Source organism: Hemiscyllium ocellatum, chromosome 16 (assembly GCF_020745735.1).
Source record: "Hemiscyllium ocellatum isolate sHemOce1 chromosome 16, sHemOce1.pat.X.cur, whole genome shotgun sequence".
Lineage (NCBI taxonomy): Eukaryota > Metazoa > Chordata > Chondrichthyes > Orectolobiformes > Hemiscylliidae > Hemiscyllium > Hemiscyllium ocellatum.
The window spans coordinates 78,089,781-78,105,078 of record NC_083416.1 but is presented as its reverse complement, the minus strand read 5'-3'; the positions used below and the strand labels follow the sequence as shown (position 1 = coordinate 78,105,078).

Below are 15,298 nucleotides of genomic sequence, written 5' to 3'. Positions count from 1 at the left end.
AAACATTCCTGGATGTTTGAGGGTAGTTTCTGCCCTGGTTACCCCTTGTGCGACATTGCATTATTGACATTGCACAGTCCCCTTCCATTTTTCTCTCGTTCCTGCTCCCCAGGGTTGCTAGATGGAGACACGAGTGGAAATGAGTGAGTTGTGTCTAGAGGGAGAGAGCAGAGAGTGAGGGGATAAGTTAATAAGAGTAATTATTGTCATTATAAGTAACAGGTATCCTCTTTGGGCAAGGAAAATGGAAATGGGAGGTATTTATTAAACAGTGAGAGACTGGAAATGTTTAATGTCAAAAGGGACCTGGGTGTCCTTGTTCGTAAGTCCTTGAAAGTTAACATGCAGGTGCAGATTTGAAAGGCAAATGATTTGATGGCCTTTATCACAAGAGGATTTGAGTACGGGAGCAAAGAACATTAGCTTTAGTCATATAGAATTATTGTGAGCACACCTGGAGACTTGTGTATATTTTTGGTTTCCTTGTGTTCTGGTTGCCGCATTATAGGAAGGATATGGAAGCTTTGGAAAGGATTCAGAGGAGATTTACTAGGATGTTGTCTGGTATAGAGGGAAAATCTTGAGAGGAAAGGCTGAGGGACTTAAGGCTGTTTTCGTTAGAGAGAAGAAGGTTGAGAGGTGACTGAATTGACACTAAAGGACGTTCTGAGGGTGAGATAGGGTGGACAGTGAGAGCCTTTATCCTTGGATAGTGATGGCTAGCACGAGGGGACATAGCTTTAAATTGAGGGGTTATAGACATTGGACAGATGTCCGAGATAGGTTCTTCACTCAGAGTAGTAGGGGTGTGGAACACACTGCCTGCAACAGTAGTCGACTCACCAACTTTAAGGGCATTTAAATGGTCATTGGTTAAACATATGGATGAAAATTGAATAGTGTAGGTTAGATAGCTTCAAATTGATTCCACAGGTCAGCGCAACATGGAGGGCTGAAGGGCCTGTACTGCATTGCAATGTTCTATGTTTTGGTTTCCTTGCCTGTCATGAATTTTATTTAATTTGATAAAAATTGGAATGAAGAGTCTAATGATAACTACAAATTTGTGGTTGATTGTCAGAAAAACCCATCAGAGAGGGAAACTGCCATCCTTACCAGGTCTGGTCCACATGTGACCCCAGACCCACAGCAATGTGGCTGACACTTAACTGCCCTCTGGGCAATTAGGGATTAGCAATAAATGCTGACCTGGTCAGCAATAACCTCATTCCAAGAATGAATTTTTGAAAAAATGGAAGAGAAGGATGCAGGGAGAGAGCAGAAAAATTACATTGAGGTGGACATTGAGTCATGGTCTCATTGAATGATAGAAGAGGCTTAAAGGGGCTGAATGGCCTACTCCTGCTCTCATTTCCTGAGTAAGTTGGAAGATAATGTTTAGGTCTGTTAAGTTCTTCACAGCCAAGGCATTTTTAATGTAAAGATTACAGGTTGGGAAGAAACTCAGCATCTTATTACATGGTTTTTGTGGCTTGCTAACTACATTTTTGTTTCGGGTGGTATTCACCAGGAACACTTTCAGAGTGCGAACTGAGTAGGATTTACGATCTCTATTCATTTTTGTTACTTAATAAAGATCGTTTTGTTACCTTAAAAAAGAATCTCCGGATATTGGGCAAGCAGTGTTATCGGGAAAGTTGTTTTATCAGCTGGAATCAGGCACTTGAACTCTACCCCCTCACAGGTTTCAGTTTCATTTCATAGGAGTTGGGCCTTGTTCCAAGAACATCGAAGCGGGCAATAGGTTTTGCGTCTGTTTGGCAAACGTTGCAGCTTTGTGGCAGTAATTCGGACAACGCATCACTGAGCTGTCACTAAACCCCTCTGATGTTGTTCAAGAGCAGCCAGGAGGCCATTTGGCCCATCAAGCCTGCTTCCTCCCCATTCAGTGAGGTCGTGGTTAATCTGGGGATCATTGCCTCAGCTTCAGTATCCTGGCTGTTCCCCATAACCTGAATTCCCTGTCCTCAACTCTTGCTACAACAGAAGATGTCAACTCAAAACTTACTAGGAAGAGGTCAACCATTTTAAGACTGAGCAATGTCTTCTTTTTTCAGGAGGTCTTGGGAGAGAATCAGGATTGGTCAATCTTTGCAATGTTTTACCTCAGCGAGCAGTGAATATATTTAATGGTGACCTTTAGATCTTCCTAAGGGTGTTCGGGATTATATTTGGAGATAGAGGTGGGGGGACACAGTAAAAGGGAATTAAGGCCCCAATCAGACCAATCGTGACTTAGTGCAGGTAAATAGGATTAGTGTAGTTTGGTTAGCATGAACACAGTGGGCCAAAGGGCCTGTTTCTGTGCTGTGTATCCCTGTAATCTTGTTGAATGGCTTGTGGGGCCAAATGGCCTCCTTTTCTGTGTTCTTGTGTTACTGATGTAAAATTGGAACAGACCCCATGCCTCTGTGTGTGTGTGTGTGTGTCTGTCTGTCTCTGCGGTTTGTTTTTGGCCCTTTTAGAACAGCCACCACCAATGAGGTGGGGGAGCAGGGGGGTGTTGAACTTTCAGTTCAATTTGCTGAACCTGAGCTTTAGGTTCCAGCTTCTATTCCAGACCTGTTCCCCAGGCGAGCTACATAGCTCACATTTCTCAGCTCGGCGTAGGGGCTTTCCAGCAGTACAGGAAGTTCCTGCCATTAGTGCTGAAGTCCATCATAAACCACTGCCGTGCACGTTTTAATTCTTTCACAGGATGTTGATATCAGTCCGTCTGCATCTTCCTTAATTCCCCTCGAAGGTACTTCAACCACAAATGCACTCCAGTGCTGTGAAGGAGGGAATTCCAAGATTTTGACCCAGCGACAGTGAAGGAACGGCGATATATTTCCAAGTCAGGATAGTGAGTGTCTTGGAGGGGAACTGGCAGAGGGTGATGTTGGTCTTTGGTTGGTTGTAGGACTCATTGGATTGGAAGATGCTGTTGAAGAAGCTTTAGTGAGGTGCTGCAGTGCCTCTTGTAGATAGTAGATGCTCTGCGTTGGTGCTGGAGTCTGAGAGTGTTCAGAGTGGTGGATGAGGTGCAAATCAAGCAGGCTACTTTGTCCTGGATGGGGTCCAGTTTCCTGAGTGTTGTTAGAGCTGCACTTATCCAATTGGGTGACAGTATTCCCCCACACTCCTGACATGGGCCTTATAGATGGTGGACAGGGATTGGAGAGTCAGGAGATGAGTTACTTGCTGCAGGATTCTCAGTTCCTGATCTGCTCTGGAACCAGAGTATTTGTGATGGGTTCAGCTCGGAGTCCAGTCAATAATGACCCCCAGGTTGTAGATAGAGAAGCATTTGGCAATGGTCATTATATGGCAAACATAGTTAGTTAGATTCTGCCTTGATGGAGATGGTCATTGCCTGGCAAATACCATTTGCCACTTATCAGCCCAAGCCTGGATATTGTTCAAGTCTTATTGCAAATGGACACAGACTCCTTCAGTATCTGAGGAGCAGTGAATGGTGCTGAACATTGTGCAATCATCATTGACCATCCCCACTTCTGACCTTAAGATGGAGGGAAGGTCATTGATGAAGCAGCTGAAGATGGTTGGGCCTAGGACACTACCCTGAGGAGCTCCTGCAGAGATATCCCTGAGCTGAGGTGACTGACCTCCAATAACCATAACCACCTTACTGTCTGTCCGGTATGAGTCCAACCAGCAGAGAATTTGCCCCGATACTCATCGATTCCAGTTTTGCTGGGGCTCCTTGCTGTTACACTCAGTCGAATGCAGCCTTGATGTCAAGGGCTATCACTCTCACCTCCCCTCTGGATTTCAGCTCTTTTGTCCATGTTTGAACCAAGGCTGTAATGAGGTCAGGAGCTGAGTGGCCCTGGAAGAACCCAAACTGGGTGTCACTGAATAGGTTATTGCTGAGCAAGTACTGCTCAATTCTATCACTTGACTGATGATTGAATGTTAGCTGATGGGGTGGTAATTAGTTGGATCGGATTGTCCCTGGTTTTTTTTGTGCAGGACATATCTGGGCAATTTCCCACATTGTTGGGTAGATGCCAGTGTTGGAACTGTACTGGAAGAGCTCCACTAGGAGTGCAGCAAGTTCAGGAGCATAGGCACTATTGTTGGAATGTTGTCAGGGTGTGTAGTCTTTGCAGTATCCAGTGTCTCCAACTGTCTCTTGAAATCACGTGGAGCGAATTAAATTGGCTGAGGACTGGAATTTGTAATGCTGGAGGAGGAGGAGATCATCAACTCTACATCTGCCTGAAGATTGCTGCAGATGCTTCAGCCTTGTCTGTTGCACTGGTGTGCTGGGCGTCTCTGCCATTGAGGATGGAAATATTTGTGAAGCCTTCTCCAATGGGTTATTTAGTTTTCACCACCATTCACAACTGGATGTGGCAGGACTACAGAACTTAGAGCTGATCATTTTGAGATAGCTTAGCTCTGTCTATCACTTGCTGTTTGGTACACAAGTAGTCCTGTTTAGTGGCTTCACCAGGCTGACACCTCATCTTCAGCTATGCCTGATGCTGCTCCTGGCATGGCTTCCTGCATTCTCCATTGAACCAGGGCTGATCTCCAGGTGGAGTGGGGGGGAGGGGGTGGGGGGAGGTGGGCAGACTAGTGGATGTCCCATGCTGGGGTTGCTAAAATCTGTGCTGAATCTATCCCATTTAGCGCAGTAATACCACACCACATGGAGACTATCTTCAATGTGAAGGCAGGATGTTATATTCACTAGAACTGTTACAGCTTAAAGGTCAAAGAACAGTATAGCACAGGAACAGGCCCTTCGGCCCACCAAGCCTGCACTGACCCATGATGCCTTTCAATCCTGACCCTATCACAATTGCAGTCCCTATCCCTCTGTTCCCTGCCTGTTCATGTATCTATCAAGATGTCTCTTAACCACCTCATCTGGCAGCACATTCCAGGCATGTACCACCCTCTTTTATTTTAGAATGGTCATCGCTCACGTTTCCATGATACCTTCCCTCTTTTACCTCAAATCTACATCACCAAGTGTTTGACGTTTCTATTCTGGGAGGAAAAACTCTGACTATCCATTCTATCCGTGCCTCTTGTCATTTTGTAAACTTCTGTCAGGTCAACCCTGAGCCCCCAGTGTTCAAGTGAAAACAAACCAAGTTTGTCCGATCTCTCCTCATAGCTAATATCCTCCAAACCAGGCAGCATCCTGGTAAGCTGTTTCTACACCCCCTCCAAAGCCTCCACGTCCTTCTGGTAGTGTGGTGACCAGAACTGTACACAATATTCCAAATGTGGCTGAACTAAAATTCTATATAGCTGTGACATGACTTGCCAATGTTTGTACTCTATGCCCCAACTGATGAAGGCAAGCCTGCCATATGCCGCCTTGACCACCTTATCCATTTGTGCTGCACTTTTAGGGAATTGTGGGCCTGTACACCTGGATCCCTCGGTATGTTGATGCTCCTAAGGGTTCTTCTTCATGCCCGAAACGTCGATTCTCCTGCTCCTTGGATGCTGCCTGACCTGCTGCGCTTTTCCAGCAACACATTTTCAGCTCTGATCTCCAGCATCTGCAGTCCTCACTTACTCCTAAGGGTTCTGCCATGTACTGTACACATCCCTCCTGCGTCAGATCTCCCAGTATGCATCATCTTACATTTGTCTGGATTAAATTCCTTCTGCCATTTCTCTGCCCAAATCTCCAGTTTATCTATAACTCCTGTGTTCTCTAGCAATCCTCCTCACTATCCACAGCTCCCCCGATCTTAATGCCATTTGCAAACTTACTGACCAGACTTACAAGTGTCCTCTGAATTGGTTTTTGTATATTACAAACAACAGGGTGCCAATACTGATCCCTGTAGAACACCACTGCGCATCAATCTCCAGTCAGGAAAACACCCTCCACCCCTGCACTCTGTCCTCTATGACTAAGCCAGTTCTGTATCCTTACCAGCACAGACCGGATCCCATATGATTCTGCCATGAGGGACCTTGTCAAAGGTCTTGCTAAAGTCCAGATAGACAACGTCCACTGCCCTGCCCTTATCTCTCGTCTTTGGCACTTCCTAAGAAAACTCTGAAACACGTTTGTGAGACATGACCTTCCCTGCACAAAGCCACACTGCCTGTCAGTAATAAGTCTCAAAAGTGAGTAAATCCTATCCCTCTGAATCTTCATCAGTAATTTCCTTACCTCTGACGTAAAGCTCGCTGACTTGTAATTTCCCAGATTATCTGTATTGTCCTTCAACAATGTTGGCTATTCTCCAGTCCTCTGGGACCTCTCCTGAGACTAACGAGAATACAAAGATTTCAGACAAAGCCTCAGCAATTTCCTCCCTCTCCTCCTTCAGCATTCTGGGATAGGATCCTATTGGGTTCCTGAGACTTGTTTACCTTAATGCTTTCAAAACACCCAATACAACCTCCTTTTTGTTATATTGACATGTCTTAGAAAATCAACATAATCCTCCTGTGACTCACCATCCACCACGTCCTTCTTTGTGAATACAGATGCCAAGTGCTCATTAAGGACATTACCCACGTTCTCTTCCTGCACATGTAAGTTCTCTCCTTTGTCCTCGAGTGGATGTACCCTTTCCCAGCTACCCTCATGCTCCTTGTAAATGTGCAAAACATTTTGGGATTTCCCTTAATCTTGTTTGCCAAGGACATTTAATGGCCCATTTTAGCCTTCCTAACTCCTTGTTTGAGTTATTTCCTGCTAACTTTCTACTCGTCGAGGGCTTTGTCTGTCTTCAGTTTCCCAAATCTTACATTAGATTTAGGGTGTAGGTTTGCTCGCTGTGCTGTAGGTTTGATATCCAGACGTTTCATTACCTGGCTAGGTGACATCATCAGTGGCGACCTCCAAGTGAAGCGAAGCTGTTGTCTCCTGCTTTCTATTTATATCTTTCTCCTGAATGGGGTTCCTGGGGTTTGTGGTGATGTCATTTCCTGTTCATTTTCTGAGGGGTTGATAGATGGCATCTAGATCTATGTGTTTGTTTATGGTGTTGTGGTTGGAGTGCCAAGCCTCTAGGAATTCTCTGGTATGTCTTTGCTGAGCCTGTCCCTGGATAGATGTGTTGTCATGGTCGAAATGGTGGGTTTTTTTCATCCGTGTGTAGGGCTACGAGGGAGAGAGGGTTTGTGTCTTCTTATGGCTAGCTGGTGTTCGTGTATCCTGGTGGCTAACTTTCTTCCTGTTTGTCCTATGTAGTGTTTGTGGCAGTCCTTGCATGGAATTTTGTAGATGATGTTGGTTTTGTCCATGGGTTGTACTGGGTGTTCTAAGTTTGTTAGTTTTTGTTTGAGAGTGTTGGTGGGTTTGTGTGCTACTAGGATTCCAAGGGGTCTTAGTAATCTGGCTATCATTTCTGAAACTTCTTTGATGTATGGTAAGGTGGCTAGGGTTTCTGGCTAGATTAGATTCCCAACAGTGTGAAAACAGGCCCTTCAGCCCAACAAGTCAACACCGACCCTCCGAAGAGTAGCCCACCCAGACCCATTTCCCTGCACCTAACACTATGGGCAATTTAACATGGTCAATTCACCTAACCTGCACATCCTTGGACAGTGGGAGGAAACCCATGCAGACACGGAGAGAATGTGCAAACTCCACATAGACAGTCGCTCGAGGCTGGAATCGAACCTGGGTCCCTAGCTCTGTGAGGCACTGAGCCATCGCGCTGCCTAGATATGCCTCCTTTTTGACTAAGCTCACAATTTCTTTTGGAGACAGTGAGGACTGCAGATGCTGGAGATCAGAGTTGAGAGTGTGGTGCTGGAAAAGCACAGCAGGTCAGGCAGCATCCGAGGAACAGGAAAATCGACGTTTCGGGCCAGAGCCCTTCAGGAATCTCTCTTGTCATCCAAGTTTCCCAAATTGTGCTGTCCTTATCCTTCATTTTCACAGGAACATGCTGGTCCTGAACTCTAATCAATTGGCCTTTAAAAGATTCGCACATGTGGATTTCCCCTCAAACCGCTGTCCCCAATCTACATTTCCTAGTTTCTGCCTAATATTGTCCTAGTTAGCCTTCCCCCAGTTCAATACATTCACCTGAGGATTACTCTAATCATTATTAATAAGTAACTTCAAATTTACAGAATTATGATCACTGTTCCAAAATGCTCCCCCACTGAAACTTTAATCACTTGCCTCGGCCCATTCCCCAATTCTAGGCTTAGTAGGGCTCCTACCCTTGTTGGACTATTTGCATATTATTTCAAAAATCCCTCCTGAATATATCATAACAAATTCCGTCCCATCCAAGCCTCTGACACTGAGGAAGTCCCAGTCAATATAGGGGATGTTAAAATCACCCATGACACCAACCTTTATTGTTTTCACATTTTTCCCATCATCTGTCCACACATCTGTTCCTGTATCTCCCGCTGGCTGTTGGGAGGCCTGTAGTCCAATCCCATCAACGTGATTGATTGTATCTTTCCAATTCCTGAGCTCTCCCTGTGTGGCGTTGTTGGATGTGTCCTCCCTCAGTACAGCTGTGGTGTTCTCCCTAATCTGTAACACAACTCCCTCCCCCCCCCCCCACCCCCATCAGGATTCCTGATGAAGGGCTTATGCCCGAAACGTCAAATTTCCTATTCCTTGGATGCTGCCTGACCTGCTGTGCTTTAACCAGCAACACATTTTCAACAGGAGGGCTCATTGCTCATGTTTGACCAGATGTCCTGGGGTCTGCAGTCGATGTGGAGTATTCCCCACCTCCCACCCCCTCCAGAGCATCTAACTCCTGATTGGATAACGCTGTCCTGCTACCTCCAGTGTCTTGATGGGAAGATAAGACACCCCCAGGGATGGTGATGCTGGTGGGGATGGTGATGGTATTGATGGTGATTGTGTTGGCTGGGATATTACAGGGTTGCATTCCATGGCCATAACCATGACCCTGTTGGACTGTTGCCTGATGGGTTTGTCGGGTAGCTCTCAAATGGAATATAGAAACTAGGAGCAGGAGTAGCCATTCAGCCCTTCAAATCTGTTCCACCATTCAATATGATTGAGGCTGATCCCTTAACTCATCACCCTGTTCCTGTTTTATCTTTCTACCCTCTTCTGTGGCAGAGGATTCCACAGGCACAGCACTCTCTGGGTGAAGACACTTTTGCTCCTCTCTATCCTGAGCAGCCAACCCTGTATCCCTAGGCTGTGACCTCCTGGCCCTAGACTCTCTGGGCCATCGGGAACATGCCTCTTGGATTGACCCTGTCTAGTTCTGTCAGAATGTTATGGGTTTCTGAGATATCCCTCATCCTTTTAAACCCCAGTGGATATGGTGCTAACTCTCAGATGTTGGTAAGGAGTGATGCTGTCGGTTCTGATGCTCAGTTGATGCCAAGTTGCCTCCGTGGAGAAGCTGTAGGAAGCTCTCAGTTCTTCACTGTGGTTCAAAGCAGTGACTAAGAGAATTGTGAATCAATGTGTGGCCACACTTTCTTGGTTTGGCCTTTCAAGATCATTTGGATGGTTGCTGAGTAATTTCAGGTCAGACCATGTGGCCTGTGGTTTGAACAAACTGTGGGAACAGAGCAACGAAAGGATTCCCTTCACTGCCCAGATTAAGTGAATGGATTCCAACTGGATTCTCCCCCTGGGCCGGTCAGATCAATGTGCTCTGACCGTGGTCGTGGATGGATTCCAAGTTTGGCTGGTCCTAGGGGAATGGACTGGACAGACAGAACAGCTTCTCAGACAGCCAACAGGAGGCAAATGACCCACCTTTGTCTGCAATAGAGTTGCTATCACAATGAGGAAGCGATGGCCCTAGTGGTATTATCACTGGACTGTAAACCCAGATAATGTTCTGGACACCCAGGTTCAGGTCCCACCACGGTAAATGGTGGACTTTGTCAAATTCAAAGATTAGATTAGATTCCCTACAGTGTGGAAACAGGCCCTTCAGCCCAACAAGTCCACACTGACCCTCCGAAGAGTGACCCACCCAGGTTCATTTCCCTACATTTACCCCTGGCTAATGCGCCAAACACTCTGGACAATTTAGCATGATCAATTTACCTAACCTGCACATCTTTTGGAATGTGGGAGGAAACCCACACAGACACGGGGAGAATGTGCAAACTGCACACAGTCAGTCACCTGAGGCTGGAATCAAACCTGGGACCCTGGCGCTGAGGGGCTGCAGTGGTAAACACTGAGCCACTGTGCCACCCTCTAATCGGGATGAATCCATCATTGGGAAAACCCATCTGGTTCACTCATGCCCTTTTAGGGAAGGAAACTGCCATCTTTACCTGGTCTGGCCTACATGTGACTCCAGACCCACAGCAATGGGGTTGCCTCTTAACTGCCCAATTGGCAATTTGGAATTGACAATAAATGCTGGCCCGGCCAGTCATCCCAGGAGTGAATTTTTAAAAATTAGAAGCATCCAGCAAAAGAGTTGGGAGGGGCGATGGCGTGGGGTGGGGGGAGGATGATGAGATAATGTTACATTGTGCGTGTGGGAGTATTTGGATGGAAATGATGTATGGGAATATGGGGGTGAAGGCAGAAGATTGGCACAAGGTGGTGGAACCTCTGAGGCATGATGGGCCGAATAGCCTCATTCTGTGCTGGAACAGTTCTGTGATGTCCCCTGAGCACCTGGGGTCTTGGGGTTACGAGTCCAGTGAAATTTTCACTCTCTACCATCGTCCCCCTGTAGAACGATGGAACAGACTCAAGGATTGAAGGGTCTCATGCTCCCATTCCTCCCGCAGTTGGTAGTGTGATTTGATCGATAGAATGTGACTGACCAATGGTAACACAGACTGATTATCTTTACTTGATCACGGCTGAAGATCAGGTCTACCTCAACTGATCCCCCAGACTGTCCTGTTGCATTCAGAGAGGGAGAGCTCAGAGCTGTGTTGGGTAGAGAGATCATGGTTCCTCGCTTAATGAAGGAATAGGTGGAGGCCATTCAGCCCCTTGATCCTGTTCCATCACTCATTGAATCATAGAGTCAGAGATGTACAGCATGGAAACAAACCCTTCGGCCCAACATGTCCATGCCGACCAGATATCCCAACCCAATCTAGTCCCACCCGCCAGCACCCGGCCCATATCCCTCCAAACTCTGCCTATTCATATACCCATCCAAATGTCTCTTAAATGTTGCAATTGTACCAGCCTCCACCACATCCTCTGGCAGCTCATTCCGTACATGTACCACCCTCTGCGTGGAAAAAGTTGCCCCTTAGGTCTCTTTTATATCTTTCCCCTCTCACCCAAAACCTATGCCCTCTAGTTCTGGACTCCCCCACCCCAGGGAAAAGACTTTGCCTATTTATCCTATCCATGCTCCTCATAATTTTATAAACCTCTATAAGGTCATCCCTCAGTCTCTGACGCTCCAGGGAAAACAGCCCCAGTCTGTTCAGCCTCTCCCTGTAGCTCAAATCCTCCAACCCTGGCAACATCCTTCTAAATCTTTTCTGAACCCTTTCAAGTTTCACAACATCTTTCCAATAGGAAGGAGACCAGAATTGCATGCAATATTCCAACAGTGGCCTAACCAATGTCCTGTACAGCTGCAACATGACCTCCCAACTCCTGTACTCAATACTCTGACCAATAAAGGAAAGTATACCAAATGCCTCCTTCACTATCCTATCTACCTGCGACTCCACTCTCAAGGAGCTATGAACCTGCACTCCAAGGTCTCTTTGTTCAGCAGCGCTCCCTAGGACCTTACCATTAAGTGTATAAGTCCTGCTAAGATTTGCCTTTCCAAAATGCAGCACCTTGCATTTATCTGAATTAAATGTCACTCGTCAGTCCATTGGCTCATCTGATCAAGGTCCCATTGCACTCCGAGGTAACCTTCTTCGCTGACCGTTACACCTCCAGTTTTGGTGTTATCTGCAAACTTACTAACTAAATCTCCTACATTCACATTTAAAGCATTGATGTAAACTCTGGGGAATGATGTTCACGCTGAATTCTGGGTTTCCTCGTGACCATCTCCCCCCGAGCGGAAATTTATTGTCAGAGTGTTATGTAATCTCATTTATATTATTGTTCAGAGGCTGATTCTGGGAACTCAAGCCAGACATTCCAAATTCAGCTGTCTTTGCATTGACCCGGACATGAACCTATGACACTTTCCCAGTCACTGGGCTGTGTCAGATATCTCTGACGTTGTAATGGGTCTTTTAGTCAGTCTTTTAAATGATGCAGTGACCATCCATCAGGCTGCACTGATCGCCGTCAGGTTTGCCTTGTTCTGATTAATTCCTCCCCCTTCCCTTGAAACGGGTTGTCAAATTGATGTAACTTTGAGGAACTTGTCAGTGTTGGGTCCCCAGTGGCTGCATTTCTGAAGTTTCTCTTCTCCCCCCCACCCCCCGTTCACTCCCACATGCTGTTTTGGTCTCTGATGTCTGTGTCTAATCTCTGGCCTCCATCTCAAGTACAGCCCTGCAGAGTGTCAGTACTTTAGTGGAATCAGTAAAGGGGACAGCAATATTCGCGGTAGGTTCCAAGACCCATAACCCAGAGAATCTGGTGTTTGAATCTGATCTAGCCATTTGAGAGTTTCAACTCCGTCTTTTTTTTTAAAATGTCAAGTCATTGCTAGCCCCCTAACAGATGGGAGCGTGAGTGTTTACTGAGATTTACTGCAACAGTGGCTGGCGTGGTATGACCTTTGTGTGATTTGAATAGAATAGTGTGTGAGAGACAGTGGGCAGAGGTTGGATGGGGGTGTATGTCTGTCTGTGCGTTTGTGCGTATGTCTGTCTGTGCGTTTGTATGGAGTAGGACAGTGAGATGGTCATATTGCCAGCCCTCTGAAAAGTGTGAATGTTTGTAGAAGTGAAATTTGTTTTGCACTGTGTGGAGTTGCTGACAGCGCTGTTTGATTACAGTGAAGGGAAGCAGCTGAAGTGGATGAAGAGCAAGGACAGATGATGGACGGACAAGTCCCGTATCGTATCTATGACCCTGGTGGGAGCAGCCGCTTACGAATGAGTGATGTCACCAGCGAGCCCGAGGTTATCAATTCCATTTCCTACCAGCAACTGGTGGAAGAAAACCATGTGCTGAAGGAGAGGATGAAAGGCTTGAGGAGTTTAGGTAATAACTCTCTAGATCATTCCATTTGTTTTTTTTGACCGTTTTATTGTACAACTCGAGCGACATCAAGACTCCAGTCGACTCTGGGCTGTTGAGGGTAAATTATACCCCACTGGGTGTGTGTGTGCTGGTGCAAGTGAGGTGACACGGGGCACTGCCTCTGCAGTTGAATAGCTGGTTAGTACTGACCTACTGAGGGCCAGGGATAAATAATTCATGAACTCACTGTGTGCTGTCTCATGCTCACTCATTCGCACTCTTTCACACTCACTCTTTCACACTTACCCTCGCTCTCTCTCACTCTTTTACACTCACGCGTGCTCTCACTCTGTGCTGTGATTGCCCTGTTCTGTTCTCCCATTGTCTGTCCTGCCCCTCTCGCTTGCTTGTTCGCTTGTGTCTGTGACATACTCTGGAATGGGTTGAATGGCCTGAGTGACACCTCCATTCTGTCTGCAGTTGATGACCCCAGGCTCCCCATTGGCCTGTCCTCTGAGCTCGGGGCCTTACTATGGGTCTGACGTTTCTGCCCTCGGCATGCAACACTATCCCCATGTGGCTCAGTGTGAGCTCAAGGAGCAGGACGCCATACCTTTCACCTCAGCACAGCACAGCCTCTGGTCTCCACTCAAACTCTGTGTCCACACCCCCTGCCCAACTCTACTCTGTCTCCTTTCTCTTTGCCTGCTTTGTTTCCTTTTAATCAACAGAACTACATCCTTTTCCTTTCTCTCTGCCTGCCCCATCACCATTCCTCTAACTCCGGAGCTCTGTCATGTGATAGCTTCTGCCTTCCACTGTATCCCAGAGCCTTCCTCTGGGCTGCCCCACTCCCCACTTGCCAGGTGCCTATTACATCTCTAACTTTTCCCAGTGCCGATGAAATGTCACAGACCTGAAACGTTAACATGAACACAGGAAGGATGTTCCCGATGGCTGGGGAGGCCAGAACCAGGAGTCCCAGACTGAGGGTACAGGGTAGGCCGTTTCAGACTGAGATGAGGAGAAAGTCTTCACCCAGAGATTGGGGAGCCCGTGGGATTCTCTACCACAGAACGTGGTTGAGGCCAAAACATTGAATGTTTTTAAACAAAAGTTAGATATAGTAGTGGACCAAAGGAGCACAGCAAAGAAGGTTACCTCAGAGTATAACAGGATCTTGATCAGATGGGCCGAGGGAGTGGCAGATGGAGTTTAATTTAGATAAACGTGAGATCTTGCATTTTAGAAAGGGAAGAACTTACTTAATGATAAGGTCCTTAGGAGTATTGCTGAACAAAGAGACCTTGGAGTGCAGGTTCATAGCTCCTTGAAAGTGGAGTCACAGGTAGATAGGATAGTGAAGGAGGCATTTGGTATACTTTCCTTTATTGATCAGAGTATTGAGTACAGTAGTTGGGAGGTCATGTTGCAGCTGTACAGGACATTGGTTAGGCCACTGTTGGAATATTGCGTGCAATTCTGTTCTCCTTCCTATCGGAAAGATGTTGTGAAACTTGAAAGGGTTCAGAAAAGATTTAGAAGGATGTTGCCAGGGTTGGAGGATCTGAGCTACAGGGAGAGGCTGAACAGGCTGGGGCTGTTTTCCCTGGAGCGTCAGAGGCTGAGGGGGTGACCTTATAGAGGTTTATAAAATTAAGAGGGGCATGGATAGGGTAAATAGGCAAAGTCTTTTCCCTGGGGTTGGGGAGTCCAGAACTAGAGGGCATAGGTTTAGGCTGAGAGAGGAAAGATATAAAAAGGACTGAAGGGACAACTTTTTCACTTAGAGGGGTGGTACATGTATGGAATGAGCTGCCAGAGGAAGTGGTGGAGGCTGGTACAGTTGCAACATTTAAAAGGCATCTGGATGGGTATACGAATAGGAAGGGTTTAGAGGGATATGGGCCAAGTGCTGGCAGGTGGGACTAGTTTGGGTTGGGATATCTGGTCGGTATGGACGAGTTGGACCGAAGGTTCTGTCTCTGTGATGTACATCTCTACGACTCTATATGGGACAAAAGCAGGAACAGGGGATGGAGTTAGCTGATCAGCCATGATCATATTGAATGGTGGAGCACACTCCAAGGGCTGAATGACCTACTGCTTCTATTTTCCACGTTTTTAAGAAGAAATGTGAAGATGCATTGAGAGAAGGCAGGAGAGTGATGCTAAGTGAGATGTACTTCTGAAGGGCCAGCACAGATACAATGGACTGAATGGCCTCCC

The 15,298-nt window shown here is 46.6% G+C and overlaps 1 protein-coding gene across 3 annotated transcripts in view; it reads left to right on the top strand.

The window, feature by feature from the left end:
• The window catches only part of tnip1 (TNFAIP3 interacting protein 1), a 115,286-nt gene that overhangs the window by 36,596 nt on the left and 63,392 nt on the right, over positions 1-15,298 (top strand). For all 3 annotated transcript variants that reach the window (XM_060837426.1, XM_060837425.1, XM_060837427.1), the window contains one exon: positions 12,883-13,090. In XM_060837426.1, the coding sequence (XP_060693409.1) occupies positions 12,922-13,090 (169 nt within the window). In that variant the 5' untranslated portion in view covers positions 12,883-12,921. Of the gene's footprint in view, positions 1-12,882; positions 13,091-15,298 lie in introns of those variants that run through there.